General features: G+C 42.6%; 1 protein-coding gene across 8 annotated transcripts in view; it reads left to right on the forward strand.

Moving 5' to 3' along the window:
- NALCN (sodium leak channel, non-selective) overlaps positions 1–13,287 on the forward strand; it is a 195,769-nt gene that overhangs the window by 73,000 nt on the left and 109,482 nt on the right. For all 8 annotated transcript variants that reach the window (XM_053384465.1, XM_053384464.1, XM_053384467.1 and 5 more), the window contains 3 exons: positions 7,184–7,326; positions 7,470–7,574; positions 8,839–8,925. In XM_053384465.1, coding sequence (XP_053240440.1) covers positions 7,184–7,326; positions 7,470–7,574; positions 8,839–8,925 — 335 coding nt within the window. The remainder of the gene's footprint in view (positions 1–7,183; positions 7,327–7,469; positions 7,575–8,838; positions 8,926–13,287) is intronic.

Genomic DNA, 13,287 nt, shown 5'->3' on the forward strand with positions numbered 1-13,287 from the left:
CATCTGGCTGAGTTTCCCCAGCCACCCTGGGCGGCTTACAACATTATATAAAAACACAACAAAACATCAAACATTAAAAAACAAAATATCTAGCAACTTGAGCAGGGGTAGACCTAGGTGACTGGCTTTCTCTTTTCACCATTCCTAATTAATTAAGCCACATTAATTCCTGGGTTTCTCCTTTCCCAAATAATTGCCAAAATGGGCAGCTATATAAGTCCAGTCTCTTCTATTTTCACCTCCAAAAAGGAATCCTATAAATAAGAGATCCCACTGCTCCTCTTTAGGAACTTAAATCTAAGACGATGCCAGTATAGTTGAGACTCCTAGTCCTGGTCATTGGTTCGTTTGTTTTTCTTCTTCTGAAATTAAGTTTCCTACTTGAGGGATAGTTCCCACCTCTACCCCCTTTGATGGAAAATACATTTGTGAAATTTCAACCTCCATTTTGTCATGTGCAACGCAGGGAAGGCCTAAAATGTCTATCAAGAGAGGAAGCCTCAGCATTCTCGCTTTGGAAGGAAATTAAATATAACTCCGTCACCTTCCCCAGGATATAACCTCAAAGCAGTTATTATCCCCAAGGTTATCCTGTGCGCTAGGAAGGAAAGAGCACAAGACAAAGCGATAACAATTTACTGGAAAGAAAATAGTGGGGATGGCAGGAAGAGAGGGAGGGAAAGCTGTGGTGGTTCAGTATTCTCAGACAGGAATCTTCCCATTTATTTAGAATTATTTTGTTCATTGGTGTGGTCATTCAAGCTAGATAAAATAGGATGTGTCTTAAGTGTTCGTTTTGTATTGTTCTTTTGTTTTTGATTGCTAATACTACTACTACTACTACTACTAATAATAATAATAATAATAATAATAATACTGCCTTTAATAATGTTGCGTTTTGACATAACACCAAGCCATGATTTGGTCTTTGAGAAAGCATGTGAGCCCAGTACTCATTCTTTCTCCTCTTGCTCTCCCTCCCTCTTCCCCTTGTGTACTGAGATTATAAACTTTTGTTGCCTCTTTGTGGCAAGCCACAGTTCACCATTTATCTGAATAGGCAAAAAATGTTTTGTAGTTCCCTACAAACGATGATTGCATGTCAAGGTCCCCAAGCCACCCCTCAAAATAATTCACAATTCACACATAATTTTTGTTTAAGGTTTTTGGCATAATTTTGGCCACAACTTTATTAAAATACATAATCTGTGAGTGGTTGCTTAGGCATTGGTTAAAACTATCTGTCCCCCCCGCCTGGGACAGAACTGACTTCCGAACTCCATTGGAAGCCAGTGAAGGGAAAACAATATTGGGGAGCAATGGAGCTGAGTCACAGGCCCTCACCGCTCACCCAACCTGCTCCCCAGGGCTTGCCGGCCCTAGCCCCATTCCAGGGATTGGACGAAATCATGGCAAGCCCCTGGATTCCTTTAACGGAATTCCCTTCCACACCACCATTGGAGGGGCAGGCCCAGCCTATCCTTACCCCTCCTCCAACCAATTTTATAACCAATGCCTATCCGCAACCTTACAAGTTGTGACGAATTGCTAAGTAGTAGGCAAAAACCAAATGGCACCAGCCAATCAGCCAAATGGACAAAATTCCTACTAGGCCCCTGCCCCAACGGCAGACGACCCCATGACAGGCATAACAAGGTCAACTGGAACTCAGGGCCGGCGGGTGATCCGATGCACTCAGTAAAAGAGAAAGCAAAAGCTGAGTGCCTCAATATTTAAAGCCTTTGGTCCCACCCACCACATTGCAACATGCAATTAGCCCCAGCAACCCAGCCATCCAATTGTTGCCCCAGGCCAGCTTCCCTTTACCTGCCTGGCAACAGAGGGTTGGCTTGGCAGACCCCACCGCAACACATGCTCTCATTTTAGGGAGAACACGCTTTACGGAGCTTGGTTTGTGATCCTGGTTTATAAGTGATCACAAACCAAGGTTTGCTTGTTTAGATGAAACAACAAACTTACATTTAGGCACAAACTGGTCCTGGAAATTTCTAATCTTTGTTTGCCAGGGAAGGAGAGGGGATGAAACTCAGAGCTCCTTTTCATAATACAGAATCACGGCTTAAATGTTAGTTGTGGGAAATGTGTCGTGCGGATTGGTGTGTGGTAAATGTCTGTTCACTATTTCCCATCAACGCTGATGAACCCTAGTGAGTAGAAAAAAGTTGTAAAAGCACAAGATGTGAGTGAGGAATTATTAAACCAAACACTCCTGAAGATGTACATGTTTCAAAACCAATTATTTTGTATAACACATTACAAACCGTGAATAATTCCACTGTGTCCTGTTCCCTCCTAACCATCTATCCACTATTTTTCTACTCATATCGCTTCCTGAGTTAAATAGCAATCTTGCTTTAATAGTGGGTGTGAAAGAACACATCCAAAGGGTATGAATATTTGTATTCTAAAGAAATCTACCATGTGTGCACATTTGGTTTTCATTTTATACTTTTCGGTGGTGCACTTGATCTATGTCAGGATGCAGAGAAAATAATGTGACCCTCTTTCCCCCCGCAGCTAGCAAAAACCAAGTGAAATTTTCTGCTTTTATTATATTCATTTTTCTTATGGGAGGAAACCATGTTAAATCATTTGCTTCTTCATATCCTTTGAGGCTAATGTGGGTTTTATTGAGGGAATCAGGTCCCCCTAGTTTACCCTGGGCAGTTATTGAATGTCCTTTTCATTAAAATGGCTTTGTAGCTTTGTTTTCCTCTGGACTGAGCACAAATTTGCAGTTGCTTTAGAATAGTTAGTCCCATAGAATATGAACCATATGAGAAATGAAAGTACATTGAAAAGACTATGTCCCCCTGTGTTACTTGCTGCCATCTCCCAGTGTTTCTCCACACACATTGAGGAGTCCGCATGGAGTCTTTCTTAACGTGCCACCTTTATTGCTAATTAGAATGGCTTTATCATATTTTCAATTTTCCTTTACAGGTGGGAGGGCCGTATCAGTGCTGCCACATCAAATCTAGAAATCATTGCCAACATGTATGCATTGATTGCCAGCATGTCCAGGGCAGTCCCGAAACTGGGATGTGTGTATTCCAGGCTTCACTCCTGGCCGAGTCACGTGACCTGCACAAGGTCATGGTCCCCAAAATTAGCTTTTTTTCAGGGCCGTGGTCTTGCATGAGAGCATGCCACCCAAAAACACATGTTTGGGGAACAAAGCGAGCTTGCCACTTCAGAAAAAGTGCTTTTGTCAGGGCGAGATCACACACAAAAAATGGTTTTGCCAGGACAGTTATGGGGTTATCAGGTTGGGAAGTTTGGGTGGGTCAGTTCGTTTATATGGGCAGTTAGAAAAACAAAAGCAAGCAGGCTTTTAGCTGCTAGGTACTTATTTTGATATCTTGGTCAATATGTTTTGTTTTGCTTCTTTAAAGGTTTAACTTGGCGCACTAAGAGCAGATCCCTAATTTATGTCGCAGTCAGGTTTGCAGCAGATGCAGTTTTACACAGCTGTTTCACACCTCCCAGAGGCTTATTGCGCAGTCAATAGCTGGGGAGGAGAAGAATGATCACGCCCGTTAAACCATAGCTTATATTAAACAATGGTTTATCATTGTGTGTAAACTGGGCCAAAGTATGAATGACAGACATGCATCTAAAACACTCGGGCGTACATTGGGAGTTCTTGCCTAATCAAGACTCTTAGATGTGTGTGCATATAAGTGTTCTTGAATGTACAGTAGCTGGAGAAAATATAGAAGTGCTCTACAGGCAACCATTGCTAACCTTTTTATGAGTTGTTACTGTTCCTTTGACACCAGCCAGTGCACTTAAATATTTACAAGCAAAGTTGTCCATGTCACAGAGGTAACCTGAAACAAGAAGTTTTAAGAACTCTCTATTATATAGTTTCTGCTGTTAAGGGAACCAGGAAGAGGTCAGCACTGAAGTTCACAAACCTGCTGAAAGTGCTCTAGAAATAGTTAGATGTTTATGATTGATTTGGGGAGAGAGGGATTTAATGGTGGCCTTCGCAAGTTTCTCTGTAATATTTTTGTAATATCCGAAGGTGCTAAGGGATCTTGCGATAGAAGCAGTAGCAGTGATGAGCTACTGTTATGTACCTGAGCACAACTTTCATTCCAGTATTTAAAATCTATGCAGTTTGTCATCGTACGTTGCTTTAATTAAAATGTGGTAAAGCCCAAGCCTCGATTTCTCTCTCCCTTGCTCACTCTCTCTCGTGTATTTGAATGTCCAAGCTTTCCAATTTTGCATTTGTTTTTCTGTAACTCTATAACAGCTGTTGAACTTCATCTGAGAGGAGAAGGAGGAGGATTGCAGGGCTCAGTAAAAATCCCTAGTGATTTCTTTGACACCATAATTAAGAGTAATTAAAACCTTGAAGCTTCAAAGTCTGCCTACATATCCAGAAATAAAACCTCCCATATTTAATTATGCTCAAACAATATGATGAGTTTGGGGGTGAGAGATTTTCATCCCTTCCCCAGGATACAGGAGTAGAACTGATGGACAGGTTGTAATAGATGGGTACCATTACAGGGATGCTTCACCTTCACAATAGATGTTTGTCATATTTTTCCCCCCCTTTAGTCAGACAGCTTCCTTAAGTAGATGCAAGGACATCATGAGAATGAAAAGAAGCAAGGCCTGAATAGGAGATATTGAAAACATAATAACTCCTGTTCTAAAATGGCAGGCACTGTTTTTCAAATGTCATCATTAAAGAAAATATTTTCCAGAATGTCGGAATACTTGCAGAGGGTTTTTGATTTGGCATTCTGACGCACATCTATTCAGCCACTTTATGGCATGCTTTTAACGCTCCACCAGTCCCAAATCACATCCTCCATCCTGAAGTAATACTTCATATCACAAATGTCAATTTGGGACCATTTATTTTAATTGCTCTCGACAGAAACATTAAGAGGCTGTTGCCACAAGAGGAAAGATTAACTTTAAGATTGCATGGGGGGCGGGGGGGAATGTAAGTGAAAATGATGTGATTTTAAAAGAAACATGGGAGAAGAGAAAGGGGGGGGAAATATGATTTATAGGTTTTAAAATCCGGATGTAATTTGAAAAGTGCATAACCTTTGTTGGGCTGGTGGCTGAATTCCCTGTTGGCCAACGTTAACAAGGACCGCAGGCAATGGTGGGTGTAGCCAAAGAAAAAGTTGGGGTGATCAAAGTGGTCCGCTTTCACTCAGACTCTTGCGTACATACACATCCAGTAAGAAAAGCATACCGGACACACACATACACACACACACACATATGTAGATCACACATACATACAGATGCACGGAGATATGCAGATGGTCTCTGTTCAGTGGTGGTCAGTGCTTGGTGGTACATGCTGTTGGCCCCAAAGCATGCCAGACGTTTTGTTTCTGGTGTGGACCTCCACTGGGCTGAAAGCAGAGAGAAAGAATGATACAACTGCCCCCACACCAAAGCGCCTTTCCTTTCCCCAGTGCAGCCATTGACAACAGAATGGGAGAACTTCCAAAAGAGGAAGGACTCCTCTCAACCTTTTCCTAGTGCTGGAAATGGCTTCGGATACATCATAGCAGATCAGAGTGTTTCTTCCAGTTTCTGGAGCACTCTTGATCTGTCCTCAGTGGCGGCGGCAGAGAGACAAGAGGCGCTTCATTCAGTGCTGCCAAAGAGGTGCTTAGCTTTCCATGGTGTTGACAGAGAGAGGAAAGAAGAGAAACATAAGAAAACAGTGTGTGTGTGTGTGTGTGTGTGTATAAATCAGCCACTGCCAAATTGTTGGAGGCCTTGGGGAGTCATCAGTAATTGCCTTGGGGCCAGATAGGGGAGCCCACAGACCATGTTTTAGCCACTGCAATACAAGCCAGTAGAGATGTTGCTCTTTATTTAAAAAAGAAACTAAATAGATCACCCTTTTTTGGCTCAATGGTACACAGGGGAGACGCATCAGGACCTAAAATTTTGTTTTCTTTTTGATTCTGAAATGTATAGGAAAAGATGCAACATTAAATTAAATTAAATTAAGGCAATTAGATGAAATATCTATTTGATTAAATGCAGTTGAGGAAAAGGAAGGTTAGTGTTCTGACATAATACTAAACTCTATTATCTGATAGAGTAAGGAGAGTGTTTGAGACCCTTTGGGATTGCCTCTCCCACCAGTAGGAGGCAAGGGCACCCTGCAGGTTGACTCCTTGTAGTAGAAGAAGCCCAGATCCTATACCAGTTCTGCCACAGGTCAGGAAGCAGGGCCTGGGTTGGTCTCTACAGAGTCCTAAACAGTTTCTCCAGTTGCAAATGTGTCCATGTAGCCAAAAAGTATGATGGACTTAAAGAATGAGTGGAGTATAATTTTGCTAAACAAATCTAAGGCATATAGATTTGTGACGTTTCTGTGAAGATGGGATATACTTTGTAGGATTATCTTTGCCTCTTTCACGCTGTTTCTTCTTTCTCAATATTGCGTCATGCAACTCTCTTGCATCTGGGTGGGAGAGTAGCTGTTCTCTTGGTAAACTGCAAAAAAAATCCACATTTCTCCATTGGTGAAATGCCCTGAATTCGGTTTTGACACAGCAGTGATATTAACACAAGCATATCCATAACTGATGTTGCATCATTGATGTAACTGGTTCTTAACAAGGACTTTTCTGGCAACTTAGCTGATAAAGTTGGACCATTAGACAAGCAAATAAAATAATGCATGTACATTATCTAATTCATTATATGTGCCTTAGTTTTGCAGTTACTAGAAAATTCTAGCAGTTGTAAAAGAAAGTTTGTGCTGCCATTTTGGGGTAGTGGCAAACAACTGCATATGTGCCACAAAGTGTAATGATTGCTCTTACATTAATTGCATATTATGCTCAAACACACACACACACTAAGATACCACCGACTTAGGAAGAAGGGCATATTCTGGTCATGGCTATTTATGCGCTCTGAACACACCCACACATACATGCATATGTCTTCAGGGATCAAATGTTTTGCTTTGTAATATTGCAACGGCTGAAAGCTAATCATAAAAATAATAGAAAACTCTTGTTGGCTCTCTTTTTTGTGTAGAGGCTTGTTTAATGGCAAGAAAGGAAAATGAAGGAAAGGAGTATTGACTGCTGGTATTTGAAAATGCTCCTTTTAATTTGCACTGCATATGTATTTTATTTTCCATTTACAGGTACAAGCATCTTTACTGTTTACGAAGCTGCTTCTCAAGAGGGCTGGGTCTTCCTGATGTACCGAGCAATCGACAGCTTCCCCCGATGGCGCTCTTACTTCTATTTCATCACCTTAATTTTCTTCCTTGCTTGGCTTGTTAAGGTACTGTAGACCTGATCAGACACACACCTGATCAGAATATAAAGCATGTTTGAGTGGGACTCCCCCACCCACCCACTGCTTCCACCTCTGCGTTTCACTGTAAACTTCTGTTTTTAAATATATATATATTATTCTTTTTGTAGAATGTATTTATTGCTGTCATCATTGAGACATTTGCTGAAATCCGAGTGCAGTTCCAACAGATGTGGGGATCCAGGAGCAGTACAACTTCGACAGCTACGACACAGGTAGATGTTGCTAATTTTTAAAATTCGCTTTGAGGTGTGTGAATTCTTGCTTAGTCCTACTGTGTGCTTACCAATGTATTGAAACACTTAGGTGTAGGATGCAAATGAAGCATTTGAATTCAAAGCCTGTGCGGTTCATTGCCTGTAATGAGAGAGGCAGTGTGGTGTGGTGGTTAAGAGCGGTAGACTCGTAATCTGGTGAACCGGGTTCGATTCCCTGCTCCTCCACATGCAGCTGCTGGGTGACTTTGGGCTAGTCACACTTCTTTGAAGTCTCTCAGCCCCACTCACCTCACAGAGTGTTTGTTGTGGGGGAGGAAGGGAAAGGAGAATGTTAGCCGCTTTGAGACTCCTTCGGGTAGTGATAAAGCGGGATATCAAATCCAAACTCTTCTATAAGCCAATCCCTGTTAATTCACTAAAACAGCGTTTACAATTTGGCAATCCAAAGCTCTCCGGAGATAGATGTTGGTGGGAGACAAAATCCTGTTGCTTTCCTTCCTGAATCCCCTGAGGCATTGCTTTTTTGTAATTATCTGGAAGTGAAATTAAAACTGAGTTTCCACACAGCAGAACACGTAACATAGTGCAGTGTTATCTAAAAATGATCTTCACTTTGGCGAAGATTCTTCCATAACATTTACTCACAAGAAAATCTCATTCAATAAAGGTCCTTTTCCAGTGTTAATTAAGAGTTTCCTGTTCGCAGCTGCTGCTAATAGTATTGTTTCCTGTTGGTTGCAGCAGGAGGACTTTTGGCAAATCAACTTTTAATTGTACCCTGAGCAGCTGCTCTTAGTTTCCCTGATGTTAGTTTCTATTCCTACAATGGTGGGAACTTTAATTATTGATTTCTTATTAATTCTTTCCTTTCATTGTTGCTATTGCAATTTCTTTCTTTTTTAAAAATAAATAAATTAAAAGGGGTAAAATAAAAATGTCAACTTTACAATATCAGTCAGTATCTCAAAACACTACAGCAAACCAAATAAGCCAAAAATTCAGAAGCTAGGAGGAGAGGTTTTAACCAGTCAGGAATGCCTTCCTGGGAAGGAAATTCTATAATTACAGTATGAAAGCAATGGAATTTCAGTTGCATTCTCTGCGATAGGAATAGCTTTCTTTCAAAGAAGTGCTAGTTGAAATGCAAGACTAGGCACAGTAGAGTTAAAGACAAAACATATCACTAGTTTTGTTTGTATATATGAGCACGTAAATCGCTTCTGACAAGTGCTTTCTGACAAGTGTTTTCCCCCCCCTCCAGATGTTTCATGAAGATGCTACAGGAGGATGGCAGCTAGTAGATGTTGATGTGAATAAGCCTCAGGGCAGAGCTCCAGCATGTTTGCAGGTAGGGCATTGCTGATGATTCTTTTTAAAAAAACAAAGATACCAGTGCAACAAACCAAGTGGGAATGTTTCTATTCAAATATAGACAGCAAGTGGGAAAATGACCACAACTAAAACCCAGAAACGGCTCTAAAGGGACGCGGGTGGCGCTGTGGGTAAAACCTCAGCGCCTAGGGCTTGCCGATCGCATGGTCGGCGGTTCGAATCCCCGCAGCGGAGTGAGCTCCCGTCGTTCGGTCCCAGCTCCTGCCCACCTAGCAGTTCGAAAGCACTCTTAAGTGCAAGTAGATAAATAGGGACCGCTTTATAGCGGGAAGGTAAACGGCGTTTCCGTGTGCTGCGCTGGTGCTGGCTCGCCAGAGCAGCTTCGTCACGCTGGCCACATGACCCGGAAGTGTCTCCGGACAGCGCTGGCCCCCAGCCTCTTAAGTGAGATGGGCGCACAACCCTAGAGTCGGACACGACTGGCCCGTACAGGCAGGGGTACCTTTACCTTTACCTTTTTAGAACGCAACAGTAACCATTTTCTGTAACTATCCAATCACTGAACGTCACTTTCAATCCCTTATTTGCATATGTGGACCTGAGTGAAAACTATCTACAGTATCCCCCTGGTGGCCCAGGGTGAGAACTTCAGTACATAACAGAATGTGCATGTTTTAAAGGGTTTTGTGCACTCTCTCTGCACTTTTTACATAATTTCTAACAGGTCTTAGGAAAGGAGTGTATCTTTGTATATTCTCCAGATAATATGCATAATCTCCCAGATTATGTGTTTATCTTGGCAGAATTGTGCGCACTGTCCAGCGGGCTCATTCTTCAATCAGTAAGCATAGCGTCCATGAAATATGTCTCTGCTTATGGTCAAGATGCATAATCTCCTAAGAAACACATCCTTGGCTGTTGTTCCTTCGTGGGTGGGTCCAAGCCTGAATGTAGGCCAGTCAGGAACCTTTCCAGCTAGGAACACAAATTTCCAAAGTGATGTCAGCAAATACAAATTCATATTGCAATCAATGCAGGTACATATCTGAAATACCCCAAACCTCCATTTCAAAATGGGAAAATAAAAAAAATGGGCCAAATAGCAAAGCTTTATTTTCATAAAGACATAACCAAAACTATAACAAACAACTGCAAAACTGGGGGGGGGGGGGGCAGGTTCTAGACATTTGTGGTGCTCAGGACATTTCTTAAGGTACCATTTCAAATTTGAAACAGGGTAATAAAATACCTGATAATTCTTGTGGATTATTCCAGCATGCAGCCATAAATGTATTACTGAGCATATAGGGGGGGAATTACCACTCAGTGTAGACCCACTGAAATTAATGGACCTAACTTCATCTTTATCCATTTCAATTGGTCTGCTCTCAGTAAAACCGCCCAATTTTGGAAATACTGTACTCAATAAGACCTTATTCTTAAAGCAGGGGTAGGAAACAGCATGAGAGCCTCTGTGGCATGGAGATTAAGAATTCTAGAGAGCTTCTTTGCCTCCTGGGTAAGATATGTCCTCCTCTTCAGATTGTTCCTGCCTACAATGCTCCAGATTTCAACCAACCATATTTTTAATTTCCCCCTAATGCCCTTAATATAGCATCATTCTGGGAAATAGTGATAACTTAAAAGGGTAGACCCCACTAGAATTAAAATGATGGATCCCCAAGGGCATGATTCTGTGCAGTAGGTATCACGGTAAATTAAAATGGTGGCTGCTTAACACTACCACTTGCGTCCATAAGATCAGAGCAGTAGCTGAAAATGTACCATCAACATAAAAAGGTAAAGGTAAAGGTACCCCTGCCCATTCGGGCCAGTCTTGCCAGACTCTAGGGTTGTGCGCTCATCTCACTCTATAGGCAGACACTTCCGGGTCACGTGGCCAGTGTGACAAGCTGCATCTGGCGAGCCAGAGCAGCACACGGAACGCCGTTTACCTTCCCGCTGGTAAGCGGTCCCTATTTATCTACTTGCACCCGGAGGTGCTTTCGAACTGCTAGGTTGGCAGGCGCTGGGACCGAACGACGGGAGCGCACCCCGCCGCGGGGATTCGAACCGCCGACCATGCGATCGGCAAGTCCTAGGCACTGAGGCTTTTACCCACAGCGCCACCCGTGTCATCAACATAGCATGCCATCAACATAACATGCCATCAACATAGCAGTGGGCATTCCTGTTGTGTTGTAGACCCAGTAGTTGCCAGTGGATAAGACATGGTGATACCAGGCCTGTGTGGTGCGTTACAGTGAGCAGGGAAAGGAAGGAACATTGCACCTGTGTCAGCTGCAATTTCCTTTCTATCAAGGACTGTGTGGTTACGAGATTTCTGGGTGTCTCTAGAGCACCTGCAGGTTAGATGCCCATTATAACGGCCTCAAATTGCCTCAGATGTGTGCTAGAAAACTGTCAGAGACAAGGCCGAAGTCTTAACTAATGCACGCTGACAATGTTTTTCTAGTGTTTGCTTTTGCATGATTTCTTTGCTCAAGCCATATACAAACACAAATCAGAGATAAACAGTGCGTACGTGCAGGAAACTTTGCTTACAGAAGCGAATGCATGCGCAGCCTGACGAAGTGGCTTCTGCTTTTATTTGCATGGTAGGGAATAGTGGTCACTGATGAAGCAGGGGCACCTCAAAGCACAAACCCAGCAGGATTACAGTATTCTAATAACCTGCTACGCGTTTTCTTGGAAATAGCCTTGATAATCATTGGTTCAGCTTTTGTTCTACAGGTGGTAGCCAAGGTAATACAGTACCGGGGGGGGAGGGGGGCAAGAAGGGGGAATGAAATTGCACAAAAGTGAAAAAGCAGCTTGGAGATTTGGCCTGAGAGCTCCTCAATAAGTTATTTATGTGTTTGTTTAAAAGCATCGGTAAGCCACATCATATTTTAAAACTCTGTAAGCAATGTACAATATAAAAGCAAACCGTACCATTACAACAAAAATACAACCAGAAACCAGTAAAACACCAGTGTTAATGCATGTAAAGACAAATAAAAGCAAATAAAACAGGAATTTTTTGGGGGGGGGGGTTCAAATAAATAAAGCAGGGTCCAATCTTATGGGTCAGAAAAAGCCTGTGCAAAAGGTTAGCCTTTACAGGACATCCGAAGCAACTGATGGTTGCTGCTTCACATCTGACAGGGGGCTAGGCATTCCATAATACAAGGGCAATAGCAGATAATTCCAATTTTTGTGTCTCTGCTCTGTTGGAGGTAGGACCCTATATATACTAATGGGTGGTTTCATGAACTTTAACTTTCTCACGGGCCAAATATTCACATTTCTCCCCCACCCCCAAACTGTTTTAAATCTAGAGAAGTTTGTGGAGCAGACTGGGAATTTTGCACATGCAACTATTGAGAGGAAATATCTCCAGGGAGGGGGGCATCCTGTGTGCTAGTGAGGGTGGACACTTCCTTTCTGCCCCTCAGAGTCATGTCTCTGTTAAAACAGTCCCCAGCATAACCCTAGCATGTCTGAGAAAGCTGCTTGTGAGTCGCTTTGAGACTGAGTAAAACCTGCCCCTCACTAGTCGCGAGAGCCATCAGAGGCAGGAAGCAGACTTTGCCCCTACCCACATCCCTTGGCTCTCTTCTGTATACATGAGTGGTTGACACTGACTTCTGAAGAACAATTGGGTCAAACCTGCCCTGCACATAGGAGCTGGGACTCCCTTTCTTATGTCTCACCCTCCAGGGGCCCTTGCACAACTCAGGCCCTCTATCCACATGCATCTATCCATCATAACGAGGCAGCTTTATTTAGTTAATTAAAACGATCATTTGTTTTCCCTGAAAACTTCAGTCAGCTGCACAAATATATTTCATGTTTCATTCTAAAGATGGGTCTTTTTCCTTAGAATGCATCATGGAAAATGTGATTGCAGGTAATTAATATTTTCAGGGCGGGTCGCTAGCTGTCGCTGAATCTGACTATATTCCTAAGACTACAGTGGTACCTCGGGTTAAGTACTTAAATTGTGCCCCCGGAGCACAATTTCTGTTCTCATCCTGAAACAAAGTTCTTAACCCAAGGTACTATTTCTGGGTTAGCGGAGTCTGTAACCTGAAGCGTATGTAACCTGAAGCGTATGTAACCTGAAGCGTATGTAACCCGAGGTACCACTGTATGTTCTTGTTGCCTATGGCATCCAGGAGGTTTGCGAGTGTGCAAGCTAATTCTTATTAATTATGTGCTTTCTTCCTATTAGGGAACTTGCCTGGATAAGTTATTTGCTCTTGCTATTGTCGCTGGTATAGCGTATTTTAACTTCTGGTTGCTTCCTGCGTACCATAAATTGCTCCTGCTGTTACACTGTGTGCAGTTCTCTGTCTCATGGAAACAGTTAGCC

This window comes from Podarcis raffonei, chromosome 4 (assembly GCF_027172205.1).
Source record: "Podarcis raffonei isolate rPodRaf1 chromosome 4, rPodRaf1.pri, whole genome shotgun sequence".
In the NCBI taxonomy this organism is placed as follows: domain Eukaryota; kingdom Metazoa; phylum Chordata; class Lepidosauria; order Squamata; family Lacertidae; genus Podarcis; species Podarcis raffonei.